At 36.5% G+C, this 24,279-nt stretch overlaps 1 protein-coding gene across 2 annotated transcripts in view; it reads right to left on the minus strand.

Annotated features, from left to right (window-relative positions):
* hdlbpa (high density lipoprotein binding protein a) overlaps positions 1–24,279 on the minus strand; it is a 51,801-nt gene that overhangs the window by 15,035 nt on the left and 12,487 nt on the right. For both annotated transcript variants that reach the window (XM_039766602.1, XM_039766611.1), the window contains exons 4-18: positions 21,653–21,816; positions 19,981–20,196; positions 19,240–19,446; positions 15,626–15,841; positions 14,980–15,186; positions 11,586–11,693; positions 11,079–11,183; positions 10,749–10,827; positions 9,914–10,053; positions 3,695–3,799; positions 2,012–2,125; positions 1,440–1,526; positions 1,210–1,341; positions 428–646; positions 39–260 (exon numbers count right to left, since the gene is read on the minus strand). In XM_039766602.1, the coding sequence (XP_039622536.1) occupies positions 39–260; positions 428–646; positions 1,210–1,341; positions 1,440–1,526; positions 2,012–2,125; positions 3,695–3,799; positions 9,914–10,053; positions 10,749–10,827; positions 11,079–11,183; positions 11,586–11,693; positions 14,980–15,186; positions 15,626–15,841; positions 19,240–19,446; positions 19,981–20,196; positions 21,653–21,816 (2,321 nt within the window). The remainder of the gene's footprint in view (positions 1–38; positions 261–427; positions 647–1,209; positions 1,342–1,439; positions 1,527–2,011; positions 2,126–3,694; positions 3,800–9,913; positions 10,054–10,748; positions 10,828–11,078; positions 11,184–11,585; positions 11,694–14,979; positions 15,187–15,625; positions 15,842–19,239; positions 19,447–19,980; positions 20,197–21,652; positions 21,817–24,279) is intronic.

Genomic DNA, 24,279 nt, shown 5'->3' on the forward strand with positions numbered 1-24,279 from the left:
GGCTTGTGTACAAGTACATTCTAAAATGTTAATCTTACCAGATTTTTAATTAGGGTCTCCAGCTCTTTCTGTGCTTCTTTGACAGCCTCCTCAGTCCCTACAACTGTGATCAGTTCCTGATCTTTGTCATCAGCTGTAGGAAAGATGATCCTGGCTCCAGTGCTGTCTCTAACCTTGCGGATGTTTCCACCACCCTTTCCAATCAAGAATTTATGGTATTCTGGCTTAGCTCGCAATTCAACCGAGAAGCTCTTTGTTTGCTGGGAGAAAATGAAAAGTACGTATAATCAATTTAAAGACTCAAACTCCCATAACCTCACAATGATTATCTTGGTCTGTCCATCCTAGCAAGCTGGTACACTCCGCAATTTCACTCCCCATTTATTTTTGTAAATGTATATGAAATAAAAGTTGCAATTTATCCTACCTTTTCCTCAGCTAGTGAAAGAAGCTGACGCTTTGCTTTCTCTACATCATCTGCTGGACCCCTGATGGTTACGGTGTCATTTCCAGAACCTTCTGATGGAAAATGGATATGAACTCCACCACATTCTTCCATTATTGAGCGTACAAAACGCCCTTTTGAGCCAATCAGAGAGTTGTGCAGTTTAGAAGGGATAGATACTTCTATTTCAGCAATATCTGCCTGTAAATATAGTGCTTATTGATGACTGCTGTAGTAAAAAAATGATCTTTTCAAAATATTAAACCACCATTCATGACAAAATTAAACAGTGATGCTATAATGCAGAGAGATTACAAGCAGGCAACTTGAGACCAAATTTCAAGTAAAGTATTACACACTATCCATCTATATGTGTTTGCCAGTTTGGATAAACAACTTGCAACAAATATTTAACACACAGAGGGCATCATTTACATGTGTCAAATATGCAACACAGGTTTTGAATGCAAAGTGAAATAGTGGTTATTTTTCAGAGTGAATTTTGCAAAACTTGATACTTTATACATCTAGTATAGTGAACACTACAAAACCTGGCCTAGCAAAATAATTTTATCCCAATATAATGAATATACTAATCCATATTTTGTAACAAAGTTAACCAGAATCGTCTTTGAAACTTGGTTTTTTGAGTGCAGCACTGCTATTTTGGTAAACTATTTAATCAAAATGGATTAAGATGCATACTGTAAATGGACTGTTTCACATGGATTAATTTATAAAGCATTTTACTGTAATTCCCTTACCAGTTCTTTCTGAATTGCCAGGATGCGATTTCGTGCGGCTTCACAATTTACTTTTTTTCCAGTAATAACTATTACTTCTGAATTGCTGTTTTCTGCTGGAAGGTCTATTCTTGTATTGGTCTCTTCACGAATCTTAAACAAAAAAAAAAAAAAGTTACTATGTTAGGACTGGACAGAACTTTTGCAAACAGACCAGATTATACATATATACATTCTATGCAATGATTTACCTTCTTTATGTTTGCTCCACCTTTCCCAATGATATTCTTATGAAACTGCTTAAAGATTGGAACTGAAACAGAGTAACTGTTCTCAACCTGTAAGTAATGCAAATTGTACAAACATTACAAGGTGAAAAAAATTTGGGGGTGTAGATCGGGAATTGAAGTGCCATGGAAGAACATAAAGGCTCTGGTGCCATAAATTTGCTTTTGTCTTCACCATGAACCAACCCAATTGTTAGATATTTTAATTCAAATCAGATCAGACACCAACCATTAGTGGATTAGAAAAAAATTCTACAGAACATTCAATAAAACTTAAATTTTAAAATTTGCACTTCTGTTCTTGTGCACGTATTTCTATAAAAGTCCAGCTAGCAACTTTCTCCCAAAACCAGAACACAAGTTGTATTCGCAATTATATTCCAATAAGGGGGCAAAGAGCCCATAACAAAAGGCACAGAGCTGCCCCATCTATGTAAACTTCAGCCAGTTTGACATTGGGCCTTTCATAACATCAGTTGCATGGCAGAAATAACTTCACATTTAACCTTGCTATGTTTAAGTTGAAGATTACAAACCATTTCAGCCACCATCTTCTGCATGAATTTGGTACATTTTTCTACTTCAGTACGTGGACCCCTTAACTGGACGATATCATTTTTTTGTGTTGGGTCTGGAAAGTTGATGATAACCTGGAATCAAAACAAATTACTGCCGATAGTTTTACAAAATTGGCAAAACTGCTTAACACATGTTTAAGCATATGAAAAATTCTACATAGATAACCAATTTTAACCAAGAAAAACTTCCTTTTATCAAATGCACTGGAAAAGAATGTAATGAACAGGTTTCTTTAAAAAGGAAACTTTAGGCAAAAAAATCTGTATAAGCAACAATCAGTGGCAAAAATATGGCAACACATTTTTGTTTTGTTTTTAAAAAGAGGACATGGACTAAAAGGTAATTTGAAAAACCAAACAAAATATGAGCAGAGGAGAGTCTAAGTTGAATAAAAACTCTGAGCTTCACACATTAAACTGTACATACACTTTATAACAGACTACTGTAGGAGCAAGGAATTCCAGGAAACAAAGCATCTCCTTAACAGGTAAGGTCTGGCAACATTAACTTCACAAAATTAGTCATTCAATAAAAACCTCAGGACTAAAATTGTTCCCCACCTCCAGTTTGTCTGAGAGAATGCTGTATTCATCTGTCTGCTGCTTCTTCAGATTTTATTCTTGCTATATTCACCTGGTTGCTTCAGCTGTATTTTTAAGAATACTATGCTTTTTACTACTTGAACACAGATTGCCTTACCAAACCGCTGATGTGTTTAACTCAGTACCATTTCCTGTACTTTGTCTGCAGCCACTTTCAACCGAATTGCTACTGGGCCTCTGAGCAGTTATTGTGGCTAACCCAGTGCATGGAAAATGCTCAGATCAGCAAAATCTATTATATCCAGTCAAATGCTCCACATCAGTGTCTATAGAACTTTTCAGAGTTGTCTAGGACAATCCTACCACACAACTGCTAAGTGAACATACAGGAAAAGTAGATAGGTTTGCGTCCACTTGAAGGATTAGTTTTTCTGGGGACTAACTGGAGAACTACTGCTGCACAAAAATTCAATACTTGAATTCTTGTTGCTCAAGAATCTCAAATTGTCTAGACAATACATTGACCTTCTGACAGCACAACTTTAGTTGACCAAAATTCCTGTTCGAATGCCAACTTCACTTAACTCACTTGCAAGCGCCATCTAATATCCAAACTCCATGACTAAATTTAGGAGTGTCTGCTGAAAATTCACTTTTACTAAAGGCTTTACTTATCCACAAATTCATTCAGGAGCACCAGACAGACTGTTTGGCTGAAATGTGGCAACACCCAATTAATATTTTTATCTGAATCTGGTGGCTCCTTTTAGTTTTCGAGCCTGGTGAACCAGGATATGGTAGGGGTACTGCTATGACTTACAAGACCTTAACTATGACTAATATACAAGGAATGTTTCATTTAATGGAAGAATTAGACACTTTCACTACTCTTAGGAATGCTGACAGGTTAACATTAAGAAAATTGCACGGTTTAGAGAAACCATACACTATTTTCAGCAACGACCCTTTTCCCCCCAAATATTTTAGTGGGTTAGGGCTAACATTCATCACAACTCTAGAGTGCTGCTTTAATTTACTATTTGCCTTGTTTTATATTTAAAGAAAATACCCCACACTAGTTCCTAATGTTTCACCTACCTCTGGAAATTTGTCACGGATCTCTTTTATTTTCTCCCCCTTTTGTCCAATAATGGTTCGATGAAAACGCTGCTCAATAATCAGATCCTTTGTACGCTCGTTCTCCTATAAAGACATTTGAAAAATATTCAGTAATAGTTATAGTTAATATGACCATCAGTGGGGGTTTGGGGGTATTGACAAAAAAAAAATCTCTATATATAGAGAATCTCTACATCATGCCTAGGAAATCTTAAAATGTATACAAAAAGGAACAAGAATGTTTAAGCTTAAAGCACATTTGCCAAATTAAAACTTGCTAACACACAAAAAAAGTTTAAGTTATTTGAGTGTTTTCAGATAGACAAATCTGTAAAAAGACGGAACTGTCCTTTGGGGACAAGTTCAATCTAAATCAACTTAATCACTATGGCCTTCCTCCCATTATTTCATGTATTCAGTATCTTAATTTAGTGAAGCACAATTTACCATCGTTAGTAACCTTAGGGGGGGTTGAGAGAAATTAATCTTGTACCAACAAATACTGTATAAATGACTTATTTTAAGAACTGGTGACAATGCAGGTAAAAATACTCCAGCATTCAGTGCTCTGATACTTTGACCTCCAAATAGATTTTTGATCCGTTATCCAGTGTAGAATTGGAGAATACGGGTTGAACTCGTACTATTGAATCAACGTTTTGATACATAGCCCTCATACACAAGAAACCTGATCAATTGAGTAATTGGATTTCTCATCTTTTTAGGTCAGTTGCATCTTGTGAAAAAAATCCGGCATTGGGAATTTGACAATATAGAAAACTGCAGTATGAAAAACTGTTTGCAGCAGAGCACAATCTTAAAGCAATGCTTCAATACACCCACTTTCTAGATAGTGCTGTTAGCATAGATCTAGTACTTTACAGAATGCAAGAATATGCATTTCTCACTTAGTACTATCATACTTTACAAGGAAGAGCATCTTCTACCAACAGATGTTCAAAGTCAGTAAGACCAGACCTAACAGAGTACAGCTTGTATAACAGTAGCTTTTCTGGAAGTCTTACAGTCCACTTGGCTTACATCTAGAATGCAGAATGAAAATGCTTGGGAGAGTAGTATACTGATGAAGCAACCTATGCATTAGTTAGCTCCAGCATGCACTACAAGTAACAACGTTGGGGAAACCATAATTCCAGACTGTCTTCCTGTATGTGCTCAAAATGTTTGACAGCAATACAAAGCAAAAACATGGAATTACTTCCAAAATTAGTCAGTGAATGCCAAAATGCATAAACAAACTTGTACAGACTTTCACAACTGATGGATTCAAGTGGAAAGTGACTATTTTTTGTTAAATAGCCTCTAGGGATGACAAACGCATTTTTAAACCAATTAATAAATGAAGTTATTAATTTTATTGCCTAACAATTTTGGCCAAATTCAAGCAGGCATATGAATGTGTTGTATTTACATAGTCATTTTATAAACAGAATTGGAAAACCTCAGAACACCACACTCCAAGATGACAAGACAGTGTTAACCATATACTTAAAATCCTAAAAATAAATCATTGACTTAACTGTATCAGCAGTGCAACTTGAAACTTGCCCAAATTAGGCTTTTGAATTTAGATTTCACTGCTAAAATGGAACCATTCAAAATGCTCAAAAAATACAACTTCTACTGAAATAGATGCTATTAAACAAACAAATATAGCTGCTGGGCATATCTGGCAAAATGTTTAAGCATAAATACCAATTGAATACAATATTGAAGGATAGTGGCAATTTGCATATCCTAAGGAGAACACACAGTTAAAACTAAATATTCTATACGTTTGCAGCTGCAAAGCATTAAATGGATTACGTTAAAACAGTTACACTGCCAGCCTTGGACTGCTAAGGCTGACATGGCTTTGTGCTTTGTTCTGAAGAGAAAAGGTCTATACAAAAGGAGTATTTTTGAAATGCCCATTCCTTATTGCCATCACCACATTTAAAACATTTATAAAAACTGCTGAGCAGGCCTGACAACACACACAAATCTGTTCATTTCAGTATTTTTCACTTTATCAAAATAAATCTAATAAAGATCTTAATCAGTAAAATTATCCCAGACAGTCAAGTACAAATAAATAATCCTTTAAAAATCACGTGCAAAAATGTTCTGCGCAACAGACAAATGTACAGAAGTGTATTAGGGCCACAGAATCAAACTGATGGATAAAAAAAATATTTTGAGATTAAAGTAAAAATTGCAGCCATACTGTCTATCAAACCTAGTTCCTCTCTTTACATTTTCCTTTCTCCACCAAACCAATCACTACACAATCTTCTTCGTGAAAGTAAAACTAGGTATAAACTTGGAACATTGAGTGTTCAGAACTTTAAAAGAACATTGCAAAATATTCATTATACACATTTATTTATTTCATCCATCCGTGGCCATACCTCTCACAGCAAGCTTCGTGTGCAAGGCAGGAATAATCCCTGGACAGGGTACCAGCTCAAACACACATGTAAATTTAACATTACCAAATCCCCTAACCTGCATGCCTTTGGAAGGAAGCCGAAGAATGCCAAGAAAAGCCACCAGGAACACTCCAGGCATGGCACATCAGAGACATGTCCTTACTATGAGGCAGCAGCACTATTGCCACACCACTGTGCCTCCACATATTTTTAAATGATAATGTGGACATTTAATAAACGACCACTAAAATCAGTAAAATCTCCTATGCATGGTTAAATGCATTTTGCCATTAAAAATGCTATCAAGTATAGATCTTCATAGTCAAATGTTCTGAGAGTTGTAATGAAGTTAATGTATTGTGTGGCATTCCCTGCCTTCAGCTTCTCTCAGTGCAAGACGAAATCAGTTTAAGGACCACGCAGGTTAGGGAACACTTGGTTGTAATTATAGTAGCACATTAAAATGCTTCATATTCCAAAGTTTCAGAAACTCAAAATTAATCGATTTTAAGTTTGCGATGTTAAAAACCTTATACCTTGTAACATTGAAGTCAAAATTAAAGATTTAAATTTGAAGTAGACTTTGTGTCCCTAATATGCTTTCATACAAATGAGTTCAGTTACACTCCTAAAAAGTTACTTTGTTCCCGACAAAGTAGTGAACTGGGAGAAAACCAAAACACCAGCATTCAATATAACTCCTACAGGGTGCTCCTTTCTGGCATATAGAGGGTAGTGCGATGGTTATCAGGCTGCAGAGATTTAAAAAAAAAAAAAAAAAAAGGATATGGGAAGAGCCTAGAAACATGTGCATACCCTTGGCATTTAAAAACCAATTCTAATGCAGTTTAGGCTGCCAAATGCACAGACCGTGCATCTCTGCAAAATCTTTTTAATGCTAGCTTGCCAGCAAGAGCAGCCCTGCAGGCTGTGCCACACACCTTCATAGGTCAGTTTCCTTTCAGATCAATGAAAGGGCAGTTACAAGTTGCTGGCCTTGGCATAAATACCCTCAAAAAGAAAAAATTTGCAGAGTTGCAAGTGAATTTAACAGACTAGTTGATCATATCAAGCTAGAAAATGTACTGTAACATTTCAGGGCGCTCATAAGTAATGGAGGCAGGATGACAAGGGCATTTATCAGAATATGCTGTGTTCAAAGAAATTGTGTGGCTCTAACTTTCCAGTGGAACTCACTAGCATGAATCTCAAGTTAACCAGCTTCACAACACTAAAGAACTACTGAACAACATCTAAGCAAGTGGGTTATTACTACAGCTGTCAAATTATACCAAAATTACAGTTTGAATACTACTCAAATTTTTGGCCTTCGTTTGATACATGCATGTTTGTATTTAAAATGACTTTGGTAGGTTTTATTTCTAGTCATGGTACATTACAAGGTACACCTATGGCTCATGCCTGACACTCCTCCACAAATAGATTCTGTGTACGGAAAGTGAACAGGAACCGTGACACTTCACATGTAAAATTTGAATTCCATACAAAAAAGTTAGATTAAACACTTTACATGCACAAGTTACTTTAGTCCAAAGACCACCCCCTCCTCCTCGTAAGGTTCAAGTGTAAAACCAGATCAAGATCAACACAATATTTGAGCGCTGTAAAAGGTCTTAGAACCTGTTACTACACCCACCCATTAACCAAAAAAAAAAAAACAGCACTGGGGTTGTGGGAGAATCTACCCAAGCTAACAATTGAAAACTAAAAATGCTGACTGGGGAAGTGATACAAAGCGCTGGCAAAATACAAAACTATAGCAAATAAAGCTGAAATCAGTGCACCTTAAATACAACCAAATGACAGCATTTTACTTTAAATGACATTTTTGGATTCAAATTAAACAGTAACATTTGTTCTGACAGTCATGTTACTTGCAGTATTCAGCATGCTTCCTCTTCAGGTGGTGTTCTTGCATTGAGCTAGTGTAGTCAAAGGCCATCTGTTATTTTTACACAATTAACAACCAATCTCCTGGTTTTTGGGGCAGTAACTTCCATGGAGAATTTTTGCCTGGTATTTGTAGCAGCCTTACCCCGAATCTGGTGCAGCTGCTGCCATGATTAGCCCATTTAAAAATATCAGTCACCATATGCTACCATGCAAAGAGATGGACAGGGACATTTGCTCAATTAAGAAAATTAGATTAAAAAATGTACTTAAGTTACTTATTTTGATTGTGGAAGTCCTACTGCACTTCACATGTCTGGTTTACCAAATTAGCTTTCTCCATGATTTAAATCCATTTTAAAATTTTACAAACAAATTTTTTTTAACTAACTTGTTCAACATGCTGTTAGGAGATTTGATGGACACACTTAACCTCATATCTATGGGCCACTCAGTCAACTGACATTAAGTTAATCACTCCTTAATCAGGATAACCGACATAAATCATAGTTTGCATTGTGAATGCTTGAGGCAGTTAGAAGCATGCTGAACGACCAATCTGATTAGCTTAGGAGTGGTCAGATAGCAAATTGAATTGTGCTGTATCAGTTGTAAGTTTCATTAGCTAACTTTACCATTAATTTGTTAAAGCTTTTATTTCTATAATGCTTAAAAAAAAAAAATTTAAAAAAAAAGACTAAGACACAAGTCTTTTCTCCCCCAAAAGGGTGGAAATGTCCATGTAGCTTATGGAGCGAATATTGAGTCACAGACTGATGTGTATTACCTGACAAAAGTAGACATCCGGAGTAGAGGGAGACAATCTGCCGTTAATGGCAACAAAAACTCACCATTACGTTACAGTTATTCTCTCTCTGCTTGGAGTAATGTTAAGTCTCATTGACCCAGCATCTAATCCTTGCGTGTACGCGAGTTATGAAATGTAAACAAAGGCAAGATGGTATCGACATCTCATGAGGGAGCAAAGCAAGTACAGAAATCAAAATACTCAGCAGACGATGTTTTGCGCATTATCAGAGAGTCAGGCTCTGATTTTGTTGAGGGTGATCAGGAGATCAAGCAAGAGTGAGGAACTGGCATCAGCTGATTGGACACCAGCCGATGCCACCACAGCTGAGCGCATTTGTGCAGCTGATGCACCTACGGCAAGGTTCATGTGGGAGGAATACCCAGACATTGATCCGTGGGAGCCAAACTGGCTACCAACTTCACAAGACAGTATTGCTTGCTGTTGGACTCTACAGATTACCAGCCGCTTGACTACTTCAGGCTGTTTTCTGGAGGCTGCCTTTCAGCTACTGTCAGATGAGAAACAGGTATGCAGAGCAATATTTTTTTTTTTTTTTTAAATATAAAAATCGCGGGCTGCGCTTGCATTGCATTCTTGTTTTTCAAAATGGAAACACACAACAAAAAAGACGAGATGAAGGGCTTTGTGGCATTACAAATAGAGATGGACTAGACTGGCGAGAACTTCAGGGAGCATTGGTCCAAACATGTTTGGCCCCTGGTGGCTTTCTTCAGGTTATGCCGCGTGATAGGTATGTGCTCCTGCAAAGTGATTGTGAGCAACTGTGCTTTATAAATTGACACACTAGCGAGGAGTTCTTCGGGTCTCCAGAAAACAACAGTGATTGAACCAGTCTCTCTCCTCATTCGTTTACGAGGGTGATGGTTCTTAATACCCCTGTTGGCTTTACATGGTTGAAATATTCTGCTGTAAAAATTTAATATATTAGTACACCATTTGGTTCAGAATATTTTTACTTGTTTTCCTCCTCTAAACCTAGTTACGTCTTACAGCGAAAAATACAGTAGTTTAGGACAGTCTTACCATGCGGGACGCCAGCTCAAGAAGCTCCTTCTTTGCCTCCTGCACTCCTTGGGGATCACCTTCAATACGGATAAGATTGCTTTTCTCATTGTCTGGAGGGATGCGGACCAAAACCTTGTACTGATCTTTAATTCTGTTGACTAAAACATTAAAAGGCTGTATAAGTAAAACCATCTCACCCGTTATACAGAGACACTCAGACTGGTTGGGGGTGCAGCGTACGTGTGCGCACACACCCCACCCTACACCCACCCCTCTTAACTTGTCACTGGTAAGTAAATGCGGACATTCAAAACTTCTTTCCAAAAAGGTCATAATCCAATCAGTTAACAGAAAGTTTAGGGTATTGACAGTCCCAGCATAATCCACCAGGACCTACAACTTCAAAAATAAACTACCACTGCTTGAATGCTGGTCAACCCCTCTTTTTTACTCTGAAAAAATCAAATTCTACACTAGTTTTAAAAATTAATGAATTGCTTAAAAACAAATCTGTAGTTAAACATTCAATGTATTTCGTAGTTTAATAGACCAAAGCCTTCCAATTCAATGAAAATCAGTTTAATGGAAAGATAGCAGCCTATGAATTAAACCATTCAAAACACTCATTGTGGTGTTGATTTAGCAAGCAACATTAGGACTCCTTAAATTGAAGTAACTTTCCATAGTTAATAAAATACAAACCTACCTTTGAGGTTTTGAGAGTGCAATGTATTTCAAGCACAAACACGGATTAAAAACTTTAAATCTGATAATATGTAAAGCTGGGTACTTTTACACAAGCCAGTGGTTTTAAAGTCTCAAACATGGTTTACTGCTGTGAAAAGTTACTTACTGTTGGTACCTCCCTTTCCAATGAGATGGCGATGGAACTTTGGATCCACAGTGATCTCAGTATAGTCCATACGGCTTACCTATGGAGAAATTTAGGAACAGTTATTGATTCAAAAGTTTGACTAGATAATCCCAAGTTAAAGACTGAACTTCTTTTAAGCAAGGCAAGAAAGTAATACAAGGCTTTAAATTAAATGTGTCATTAGGCCTTTCCTGGGGTGGAAGATCAAATGCTGCACAACACAGATCAAGGAGAAAATACTTTCTCTCCCTTTGGGGAATGTTTAGATTGAAGAAATTGCATGTACAAAGATTACCAAGCACAACTCACCAGATCATTTACGATGGCCTCAATCTGAATTTGAACTTGTTGAGTCTCTTTTGTAGGACCCTCCAAAGTAATCTTGTCCTCCCCCTCAGTAAATTCTATATGCACCTTCAAAGAAAAACAAGCATTAAAAAAAAAAAAAAAAAAAAAAAAGCCATATTGTTGACCTATTATCAATACAACCTATTCTTTAATAACCCATATCCTACAATGTCAGCAGTATTAAAAAAAAAAAAACACACAACACACCCCACACAACACATCTCACCGTGAGCCAGCCTCAGTCATTCTACAGGACACACACCCAAATAATTACAGAATACTTTTGTTAATTGTGGTTCAAGTGACAGTTGCAGAAGGACAGAGTCTTTCTAGAATGTTTGAAGGCGATACTGAGAAGAGCAACTGTCAAAGTGAATGCATCATCACAAAAGATTGAGAGTTTGCATTCTCCCATATTATGCCAGTTAAATTAGTTCTGAATATTTTTTGCACATAAAGCTTCCTTACTTTAGGCATCTGTTGAGTGATCTTTGCCAGATTTTGCCCCTTCTTGCCAATAATAAAACGATGCAGCCAGGACGGAGCAGAGACAGAAGCCACAGTATAACTGTTCGCCTGTAAAATAAATTACAATTTACATTACAAAAAGTTGTGCCCATAAAACAGTACATTTCTAACTAGAAGCTTCCATTTAAAGTTTCAGTTCTTCACCGCCAAGTTAGATTACCTTAGTATACATAATGCACAGAATTTTACCCCACTCCATTAGCAATTAAGAAATCAGTGTATGATTCCTAAACTTCCAGTTTAAAGGGGCAAAGCTTTTGTTCCAGTACAGTTTAAGCAAGGACATCCAAAATACATCCTAGAGAAGCAGTAATTTTAGGGCATTTCACAAAAAGAACAATACAAAACTTTTCCCAGGGCAAGTCAAGTTTGAAAGTTGCCATTTGTGTGTAGGAGTTAGACTAATGTCTTGCATATACCATGGATAACTGCATTTTATTTAAAAGTTCACAGGCCTCTGTACACCAACTTGGACCCAACAGAACATCACCTGCAAATTTAATGTACATCCCTGGTGTGGTTCAATTCCAAGTATGTTCCATATACTAACATTTTGTATTTTAAGGGTTGTCAAGTAAAATTTAACTGTTAAGCCTTCAAATACTGTACGTCCTGTACTTGTCTTATTTCTTGTGTTTAACTGTAGCCATGTACCAACTATGTGCAAATTCACTGCTATGCAACTCTTTCAATAACATTCAGTATACAAATATTTGAAAATCAGTACATAAACCAGAGACCCCACCCCACGAATGTTAGGTAGCACAAAGACTCCCTTGGTTTTGGCGTGGAACAATAAAATAGATAGAATGGAAATACTCAATAGTATGTGCACTTCCAATTAATGGTATATGAAGTTTCAACCAGTTAGGCCATGTTAAAAGCATTTAAAATGGGAATTAAAATGTAATTTTAATACAGCCATTTAGTTATTGTATAACCTAAACCAGGGGTCCACAAACTTGAGGCTGAAGAGCCAAAACGCAAGTAAACAACTAAGCTAATGAATGGGAGCAATGAGCTTGCATTTCCTTAGAAAGTTTTAGTACGTCTGTGGTGTAGCTGGTGTTTAATTTTAGGCACAACAGTAAGTTCAGTGATTTGGTTTCTCAAGGTTCATGTTGGAAAATATGTTTGCTCACTCGCATATGTAGAGTCGAAGATACCAAGAACACCAAATGCTAATTTTTTTCAACTCATATGAATCCAGCAGGAAATTCAAGTATTGAAAATCATTTAGTCAGACTTCTGTAATTTATAGCAGTCTGCTTGTTTTTTGAAATCAAATTGCATTTTTCTTGGTGCTGAAATTGAAAATCTAGACAAAGACGTGCAAATTGAGCTCCATAAGTCTTAACTTGCCAAGTCCAACAATGGACTTTCAAAAGCTGCGGTTTCAATTACAAATGGAGGAATTTAATTCCTTAACATTGGTATTGAGGGGGATCTGTAATAAAAGCCAGAGTCCCTTTAAAATATCTGAAGTCCTGAAATCTCTGAAGATTTGTTTTTAAAAATTGTCTTAATATTCTATATTAAGACATTTGATATTGTGACAAACTTGGAAAAAAATTATTCTTTTGGCTATTGATAAAGGGGGAACTAATTCAATTTCCTATCAAAATAACCTCAGAGTGAAAACAGTTTTTCCTTTACCCTGTAGTTTATTATTAAGTTGATTCAGTTGTGATAACATCCACCATAAAGTACAACTTTTGTAACCACCAATCTTCAGTTAATTCTGGATAGTGCACACCTGCGTTACTGAATAGCTTGATCTCTTTAAACAAGATACAAATCAATTCAACATATGACCTCTTGAAAGCCAACACTTTGTTAAAGAGGAAAATTTAAATATTCACTGTGCATTTTACTAAAAAGCTCTTCACATTGACTATGGTAAAGCTTCTTTGCTACAATTCTGTTGACACTTAATTACTAAACCCATAACTTGACCAATTTCTTCTGGGAACATTTGTTAGCAAAGAGCTTCTTGGTGGAGGATGCAATTGGAAATCACCTTGATCAATTTTTGCTTTTAAAATTCAAACAAACCCATTTTCCGGACCCAACATATTTTGCTTCATCTGCTGCAATTGACAGTTTTAGTGAGTGGTATATGTTTTTCCCATAAATTCAAGGACAGCATTTGCAATATCCACTCCATGTGTTTCACCTTTAAGTGGCAGTAAGCCTAGAAGTTTTTTTAGGACCCTCGGATAAAATAGCATACAATAGAATCTTGGGCTGTATCTTGAATGTCGCAAGACTTGTCTACCACAATTGATAGGGTTAAAGCTGATTTAATATCTTCAATTTGTTGGTCAGTCACATTTGAGGACATTTTAACCATTCTCTCGTTTTAGCAGATAATGCTTTCATTTTTTTATATCACGAGTTCTTTAGATGTATTAACAACTTTTGATGTACACTTCATCTGTAAAAGGTTTTCCTGGCTCACGAAGCTTGCAATGTTAACGTTATATGTAAACTACAACCAAGAAAATTTTTTTTTTTCTGAAGTTCAACTGCTTTCTTTCACATATCAGACAGGATATTTACTGGCAAACAATGCATGTTTTGTCCCAAAGCGTTTTTCTAAATTTGACTTATTTGCCAGTTTTCTTTACAGATAAGGCATGTTTGGCCATTTGAGTATGTAATGAGACTGTCCATTCACTTTTGAATTTGTGATATTCATCTTTCATTCTGTGTTCTCTTTTCTGTAGCCATGTTGAGATGGGGCTTGAAAACAAAACCAATTTCCCTATACAGATACTTGGCAAAGCTGCTGTGCAATTAGAACAGATAGTCAAAATCTGCAGTGACTTTCCATATGCACTATATAAAAAATAACCATAATACTTTATGATAATTCAACAGTAAATCAAACTGCTGGACACACAGATCAACGAGAAAACAGCCGATTTAGAAAAACCAAGTACAGTAGAGACGGAAAGTTTGCAAGACTAAGGAATTTGTAACTGATTAACCAATCATGTGGCCCTTCTACATCAGTGTACTACCCATCCTTCGTTCTGCACTGGCATTCCTTATTCTCCATACAGTATGTTCATGCAGTTGCAAAAACTACGTGGCAACGTGTGCATGTTTCATTCTATTGTAGGTCCTGCTGACACACTGCACATGCATTGTTTATTTTAGAATATAAATTAACTCAAAGTGTGTGTCTGAATTTAAATTTTATTCCTTATCATTTAAGCAGCCACATGCACACAGAGCTGCAGTTTGCCAACCCTTGACCTCAACAACATTCAACCTTAGCAGCAAAGTTTTGTTTTTAGCTGAAGTATTTCTGGCATTACTGACATACCTTTGCATAGACCTCTGTCAAAGCTTGTCCCAGCCGATCAGGTTCTCCTCTGAGGAGAACAGTTTCCAAGCTGCTGTCCGTAGGTGGGATTTCGACCGAAACACCCGTCTTGTCTAGAATCTCCTGCAGGGAATTTCCTTTTGGACCAATCACATATTTGTGCTGAGATTTCTTTACTTCAACAGCAATGGTAGTTACATTCTTCTTCTGCAAGTAGAAGGTTTACATATGGATTTGCAATCCAGTGGGACATAAGGAGAAGACCAACTTTACAAGTATTAACCATTACCTTCAAGTACCATAACTTAAATGCACAATACGATTTTGCAATATTTAACTTGGAATAAAGTTTAGAATACAAAACAATGCATCATGCAGCACATAATTAAAAGAGCCAAGCTTAAAACAAACCTGGAGCAAGATACTTAGACAGATCTGATTTAGAAGCATGAAAACTAGGTTTTCAGATTTTCATTATACTTTATGTATTTGACAGTTTGTCAAGCTTAAGTATTCAGAGCATTTTTAAGGGATCACTTGAAAAGCAGACCATAATACTATATTTCAGTTTCAGGAAGAGGTTAAACAGACATTACCCAAATCAAATAATTCAGCCCAGTGTTGTCAATATGCACAAAGCCCTCACCTTTTCCTCATAAATCTTCTTTATAAGATTCACTGCTTGAAGAACTTGGTCCTTCTCCCCGGTGATTACAATCTCAGTCTTATTAACACTGGGTGGTGGTATGTTGATTCTAGCTCCCGTCTCCTGCATCATTTCATTTACCATTTTGTTAAATGCCCCAGCAATAAATGGATGGTAGATCTTTTCCACAGATACACGTTCCACAGCCCTTTTATCCTAAGACATAAATATACAAGTCAATTTTCCCTCAAAAGAAAGCAGAAGTCCCTCCCAAAAAAAAGCACCCCATTTAAATATCTTACTCCTGTTCAAATAAGGAGTTAACACAGTACTGTATACAAAAGACTGAGGTGGTGTGTGCACACATCCACTGCCATACTCAGTGTGACTAACCAAGTTTAAACCACTTTTTGGAGGAGTATTACTACTACTACTACTACTAATGGGAGGGGGGGGGGTTTGTGGGAGAAAACCAAAAAAACCACACACCCTCCACTTCCCTTATATCAGCTTATCCCCCCCAAACTCAAACCAATATACCTCAAAATACTTCCATTTCATGCAGCATCCCTACCCTTTCATCTGCAGATGTTACTAAGCTATAAAAAAAGGTATGTGCTTAATGTTCCTTAAGTTTTACAATTTTTAATCTATGGCCATTGTTAACATATTTGTAACTACTTTGTAAAAATTGCATCTCATAGTGCATATGTACTTTGATTTATTTCAATACAACCAAAAAAAGGTCACTGCATACTCATGTGGAATGAGGATATTGCAAAAACACCATACATGACAATGCAGTCTAGGGGGAGGGTGGAGAAAAAACCCACACCCACTTGGAGTGGAAGACCATGTTCTCAGAGGAACTTTCATTATACTATAGATTTTTAAATTAAGCAGAAATGAAATGAGTAGAAGGCAGAATATGAAACCATTCAACAGAAGAGGACAATAGATTCCCTGGTGATCTACAGAGATGGAATATGAGGAACACACAATAGTTGGGAACAGCAAGAAAAGTGAATAGAGGCGCTTTGCATTTATCCTTTATGTTTATCCTACAAATTGTTGGCTGTGGCACTACTCTCAGAGATCTGTTTACTCAGCTTGTAGAGTTCTACAGGCAAATCCAGCTAAACCATGTGTAATGCATTAATCCACTTTTTTCCAGAATTTACATTTTTGTAGATTTCACTTTTTTGGAATGCATTTTCAATGCAAATTGAAAATCCCAGCAGGGCGGCTGTATCCAAGACCTTTACACACAATTATATCAAAAGGAAACAAATACTGAATTGTTACAATTTAAGCCCCTATTAAAACATTAATTTCATGTGCCACTTAAATGTGTGGCCCATCAATGCTATATGTAATTTAAAAGAAACTATAATTCAGTGTGGATCACTTCTGAACTAAACCCTCTAAAATTAACCTTGAAAGGGCGCAGTTAGCAGTGCTGTTAAAACAGAATACTTCATTGCTGAAATTGAACACTGTTTTATCATTTGCTGTGCTTTTGAAATTAAATTACTATAGAATCTAAAATGTGTCAAAAATGGTGAGAGCAAACACTTTTGGATGGTACAGAGCAAATGTAACAGTCTCTAGTTAGGAGTACTTTATGCTGTCCAAATCAAGATTGCGCCACAGGCATAAGCAATAGCAAAATCTTATCAGTTAAATAAGGTACCTTGAACATAGAATGGCAATGTTATGGGAATTCTGAAATCAGAAATTAACAAGTTGCAAGAAATGTGAAAAAAAGCAATGAGGAATACAAATTAAAATTTGTCTTATCCATTATATACTCTCCACAAGTGTTAAACTAGATCGTATTTATTCACTAATACAATCCAACAGCAGCAAATGTCACAAATGTGACTGGTGTTGCAAAAACCATTTTTAAAGCACTAGAATCCATGAAGCTTATGAAAATGCCTGGTCAGAACTATTTGTTGTACTGGTAATCTGATACGATGCCCCATGACCGCTATTAGACTATCATGCTGCATTTCCACTTTAAGACACCTGTGCAGAAAGTGTGAAAAACAGATTTGCTGTGATCGGACATCTAGCAATGTTTTGTTGAAAATTGTTTTGAGTTACAACACAGGGCAACATTACTGTTGATGAGCAACTATTTACAACCAAGGTCAGTTGGTCTTTCTAGCAATGCAGCTCAACCAAGCCTGACAAATTTGGCATTAAGTTTTAGATTGTGGCAGATTGAGACAAAGTACATGGACAATGCCACTTATTTAGGAAAAGTGTTACCCAACAGGAGAGACTTTCCAAGACTGTGTCCAGAAACTGCTCTATAAGCTTTATGACCAAAGGCAGAACCGTAACAGACAACTTCATGTCACTTTTGCTGGCTAATAAACTGCTGCACTGCAACAATTGATTGGCACAATAAATAGTGGGAGGGGAAAGCTCCACCTGCAGCTAAAGTTACTTCAGTAAGCAAGCAATTCTCTGTGCAAGTGTTTAGATATGGCAGTACAAAGCTGGCTATGTATCCACCGAAAAAGAATAAGTCTGATGGCATTCTAAGTGCCATGCACCATATTGAAGACTGGGCAAGATCAGAGGGGTTTTTATATATAAAAATTCAAATGACCATGTTTTCAAAAGACAATGTTTTCATACATGGATGTGTGTGCTTGAGAGAGGCAGACAGATTTGAGGTCATTCAAGTGGTTACTGGAATATGCAGGTAAACACTTTAACAAAAGGTATAACAAGTGACAATATCAAGAGAACAATTCACCAGCATGTGTGTCTGCTTATATCCCTTCAGAGTTATCTTTTACAAGTACAAAATTTTTACACTGGGTTTTAGACAAATCAAATGTATGTTTTCATTATATAATAGCAGCAGCTCACTACTCAAAATGTTAAATGTGGAGAGGATCCCAGCTTGAATCCAAAAAAAAAAACCCACAAAAAACATTTAGTATTTACGCAAGGTAAGAAATCGGGTAGTTTAAAGAACAGTTGTTCATAAGCACTATGCCGAGATCCTCTATAGGCAATAAAATTTTATTTCCACCCTGGGGGAAACCCTTTAAGCTCTTAACTGTATTGGTTTGATTATATATATATATATATATATATATATATATATATATATATATATATATATATATATATATATATATATATATATATATATATATATATATATATATATATATATATATATATATATATATATATATATAAAGTTTTTAATAAATACAAATAGATGTAAATATGAAAAATTGAGACAAACCCACAAAACCTCTAATACCTTGTTAGCCAAAGGCTCACAATATTGGGGAGTGGATGAGAAAAATTACCTTCAGTAATTTATTGGATGAAAGCTAGAATCTTAACCTAAAGTGAATTAATGGTAGTATACTTTGAAGCACTCCCAATTCTCAAGGGTGGTACAGAACCGCTGGTTTAAAAGTAAAGAATGAAACGGATTTAAAAAAAAGGGACAAGTTTAGACAGTTGTATAGTTTAGTGGAAAACCACACACCAAAAATGACACGGTCATGTATAAAAGTCAAATTGTATTAGATTTAATCTAGGATTAGTCCAAGAAAAAAAAAAAAAAAAGTTACCTGCTCTGCGGAGATCAAGAGAATTTCGTGCTTGGCTTTTTCAATGCCTTCTTTGGTGCCAGATATCTTAATTTGGTTACTGGTATCATCAGGCCGTGGAATCTGGATCTTGGTTGCAGTTTTTAACTCTAGCTCCTGCAGCTTCTCTCCAAACTTCCCAATAATAAAGCGGTGATGCTCTTTAGGAATTGCCACCGTTGCAGATGCCTGCACAAAGTAGGAAATAATTCTTAAACACTGAATAGACAACTAAAGAATTATGGCAGCAGAGAATACTGAAATATTGAGTTACACGTTACTGAATACCAAAAATACTCAACACTATTCAACCATATGCAACATCTGGTGTTGGAGGACTGCACTTTAATTTATATACTGTATAGGGCTTCTCTGTTGGACAGATGTCCATCACATCCAAAAACAATGCCTCATTAGCTAGTCATTCTTAAAATTGTTCCAGTTGCACAAATTACCTCAGCAGACTCATCATTACATGATTCAATTCCCCATTTATCCTACTTTCCATGGTGCACATTCTCCTGATCCATCTCCCTTGTACCACCTACTTTTGGATCACACCTGTGCATCATAATCTGTCACACATTTGTTACTGTCTTTAAGTGTCTTGCGCATGAGAAAGGCACCATTATAAACATTAAGTTTAACCTCAGCCCCCTACATATTTTGCTCTTGCAAAGCGTTCATCACTTTACAAAAATCTGGAAAAGCATAACTGTTTACCTGAGTCTGTAACCGAGAAACTATTTCTTTTCGGGCCTTCATGACAGCTTCCAGCTTCCCAGACACCATGATGGAAAGGCCTTGATCTTTAGCAAGGGAAAGCTCTAAATGGGCTCCAGTTTTGTGCATGATGTCCACACAGATCTTTGCTTGGTCTCCTTCCCCAAACTGGTTCATATCTTTGTACTTGCGCTCCTCCAGAGGTACATGGAATACCTGCCAATTTAAAAAAAAAAAAAATATATATAATTTAGAAAAGACTGAAAGAAATGCATCTCCTTATGACACATGTAAAAAGTGAATAGGTTAAATCCATTATAGAAAATGAAGTAATGAAAATTCAGTATACCGCTTTTTATGGACCCAAACATTCATAGATCATGTTAAACGAATCTCCTTTTAAAAGAAATGAAAATCTCAGTTTAATTTTTTTTAGACCAAAATTGGCAATGGAAGATATGGAGGGAGTGTAGCTGTGACATCATACAGGTAAAGCAGGATTCCGAGTCACTGCTGCAACAAGCATAGTTGTGTTGGGTGCAGATAAGGCAGAGATCGCAAACACCAGTCCTGGAAGGCCACAGAGACTGTAGGTTTTCATTCTAACCTTTAGTGATCTTGCTGCCAATTAACTTTTTGAATCAATTGTAATTGACTTGCTCTTTAAGAGTCAGACCCAATAATTGTTTTTTCCCTTAAATAGCAGCCAAACAGATACAAAATGAACCAAAAAAACACATGACCAGCAAACAGTGACCATTATACAATATCTAAAAAAAAAAAAAAGTGGTGGAGGTCTCAAATGTTGATTTGCTCAGGTCCCCAAAACATTAACAGTGCACTTAGAAAAGTATAGAAAAAAAAATATTTTGAAAATGTATGCTTTTGCTCAATGAAAGCAGCAACAAGTCATGGAATTAATAAGTTTCATTAACAAGACTGTGCCTAATTAAGCAACTGGTTGGAGTGAATTTCATTAGAGTTGGAGGGCCCCGACTTAGTTGGCTCACTCATCGAACATTTGTTTAAAAGGAAACAAAAAGCAATTCAGAGGAATGACAAATTCCAGGGAACAAAATCTTAAGTCAATTAAAAATTAATTCAAAAGTAGTACCAGCAAAAAACAGGTCACTAATTAAGAAAAGAGTTAGAATGAAAACCTGCAGCCCTTCAGAACTGGAGTTCGAGATCTCTGATGTACAGAATCAGCTGCTCAGCCTATCAGTCAGTTCCTTGTAGGAGCAGCAGAGTTCTTATTAATAGAGTTTGATAAAGAGCGTGATGACACTTCTCATCCCATTTGAGCTACTCTCAAGAGAAGTTTACCAATCTTAAAGTTTGGCATCTAAACAAGATTCCCTTAACCATTCACGGAAAGGACTGGCTGACAAAAAGTACTTATTCTGCTTTCAGTGACAAAAACACACCACAAATCCTGTGCAAAGGGAAAAATCTAAATATACAAACTATGAGCAGTTCAAGTTTTTAAAAAAAAAAAGGTTATAAGCCACCTCACCTCCACTTCACGTACTGCCCAAAACTGGCAACATGGAGATTGTCCATATACCACAATGTAAATTGTACACATGATGCACAAGACAAGTTGCACTTGCTACCTCATTCTACACACAAAAAAACATAATATGCAGATTAATAAAGCATTAGTTTTTACCTGGGTTATAACAGAGGATTTAATAGGTCGAATCTTTGTCCAGACATTGGTAGTGTCCTGAGATCCATCTGGGGATGCAACTTTCTCAGGAAGAGGTGGAAAAGCCTCCTTGTATGTAGGAAGGGACCCTTCATCATCTGAGCCAGCAGACACACCTGCATTAGCTACAAGGCAGTTAAAATTAAAAAAAAAAAAAAAAAATGTAAGTAAGTTTCCAGGAAGCTAATGTTATAGGTATTTGGGCTTGTGGCCCAGTTTAGCAAATGCTTCATTCTTCAAACTGTCTAGTCCAACGTCGTTTAAAGGGGTCCTCCAGTATGCAAAAAAAAAAATTAAATGGTGTACTATTAAATATCTGATGGATCTCAAATATGCATCACCAGTACATTTCTATAGATGAACTCCACTTATTGGCCTTCCTAAAAAAGCACTCCATATATTGTTTTCACTCTGTACTACCTGCTATATAAATACCCTATAGATTTTCACCCTTTTCGAACCAGAACTCTTCGCACCAAGTCACCCACATGACAACAAAGATTCCATGTCCTCACAGTTTAGGGTAAAATCTCAACTTCATACCAGGTCTGGCTAGGAAAAGTTTAATCTTAACAGCACAATTATGAATTGTCAGGTAAAATTTGCCAAAGTCCAATAAGACCTGACAAACTGAAGCTGCAAGGAGTCAGCTTCAATGAGCAATATAGTTTCCGTGTGCTTCTAAAAGTAGAACTGAATGTGGCAGGTACAGCCATCCACAAGCAAAAGGAATGCATGTATGGTTAGAGATCTAGCCTGAAATGCAAGGAAAAATTAACCTGTTTAGTAAAACTCGTTGTGCATAGATACAATTTTTTATTTAATTAATATTCACAACTGACCAAGGTTGAAGTGCTTCTGATAATGCTATTAAGCATTTTTATACTTAAATGTATAGCCCCACACCTCTAATTCACAACAAGGTTCATATTTCCAGTTGTACCTTTGATGGCTTTATTAGCCGAGAAACATTAAAACTGCTAGAATTTATAGAGTTTAAAAATAAGTTTAGCACTCAAACCCAAGGTCAAAAAAAATTTGTAACACTGCTTTATACACAGATTTAAAAACACTCTACACCAACCATGAAGATGACCTGAACACAATTATACCCCATACTATATTCACCATGAATAAAGTTAAAGACCAAGTGGCAGAAACAACCTTAACTGGTAAAATACAGGTGGGTATTGGGTTATGAAGGAGTTCTGTTCCAGCAGACACATCCAGAGTTTGTACAGGACTCTTGACTAACAGCAAAATATCCTTTAATTGAATCTGTAAAAATACTTCATGCTTTACTGTTCTTTGACAGGTTTAGGGTATGTTTCTGTAATAGTATTGTTTATGCAATTAGGGGGGGTTTGGGGTGTTTTAGAGGGCTATGGCAACCAGAGCTCCCCACAAGCTCAAACTACCAATCAAAGGAAAAAGGGATTTCTATTTCACATATATCTGCTGTAGAGGTTTCTGTAATTGTGAGCCAAGTGGTTTAACATTTGCTTTTATACCGCATGTATGTTAACCTGGAAAGTACCAGGTATAAATCTTAGTGCAGCTTTTTCCCCCTTTAAGGTGAACAATTTCACTAGGATTATTCGGCGAACAATGCATTAAACGATTTCAGTAGCTTTGTCAGCAATTTTTTTTTGGTTTTATAATTTTCCATTGCAATAAAACAGTATTTTCAGTGACGTGCATTGGGTTTTCAGTTTGAATTGGGCTCATGCATTTGGTCACTATGAACAGTTTTATTATTGGTCTCACTGAGCAACAGTGCAAACTGGTTGGCACTGCATGGTGTGGAATGAGGTTTGGTTTGCCCTAGTCTGCCAAATAAGCACTTGGCCATATCCTACATGTTATGAATCTCATAGTATTTGTGCCGTAATTGCACTATTACATATTGATACCCACCATTATATAAAAATCCAATGTTGCCCCTGTTAATATTTGTTCTAGCATCAACACTACTGTGAAGAAATATACAGTAGTTAAAAGCATAATCTTGGTTATTTGTAGGTTTCTCACAACATAATGGGAAAAAGGAACACAAGCTGGTATTGTAACATGCCACAGATATACAGTGCATCCAGAAAGTATTCACAGTACATCCCTTTTTCCACATTGTTGTTACAGCCTTAATCCAAAATGGATTAAATTAATTTTTTCCTCAGAATTCTACACACAACACCCCATGACGACAACGTGAAAAAAGTTTACTTGAATTTTTTGCAAATTTATTAAAAAAAAAAAAAAAAAAAAAACAGAAATCACATGTACATAAGTATTCACAGCCTTTGCTCAATACTTTGTCGATGTACCTTTGGCAGCAATTACAGCCTCAAGTCTTTCTGAATATGATTCCACAAGCTTGGCACACCTATCTTTGGTCAGTTTCGCCCATTACTCTTTGCAGCACCTCTCAAGCTCCATCAAGTTGGATGGGAAGCGTTGGTGCACAGCCATTTTAAGATCTCTCCAGAGATGTTCAATCTGATTCAAGTGTGGGCTCTGGCTGAGCCACTCAAGGACATTGAGCTGTCCTGAAGCCACTCCTTTGATATCTTGGCTGTGGGCTTAGGGTC

The sequence above is a fragment of the Polypterus senegalus genome, chromosome 1, assembly GCF_016835505.1.
Source record: "Polypterus senegalus isolate Bchr_013 chromosome 1, ASM1683550v1, whole genome shotgun sequence".
NCBI lineage: Eukaryota > Metazoa > Chordata > Cladistia > Polypteriformes > Polypteridae > Polypterus > Polypterus senegalus.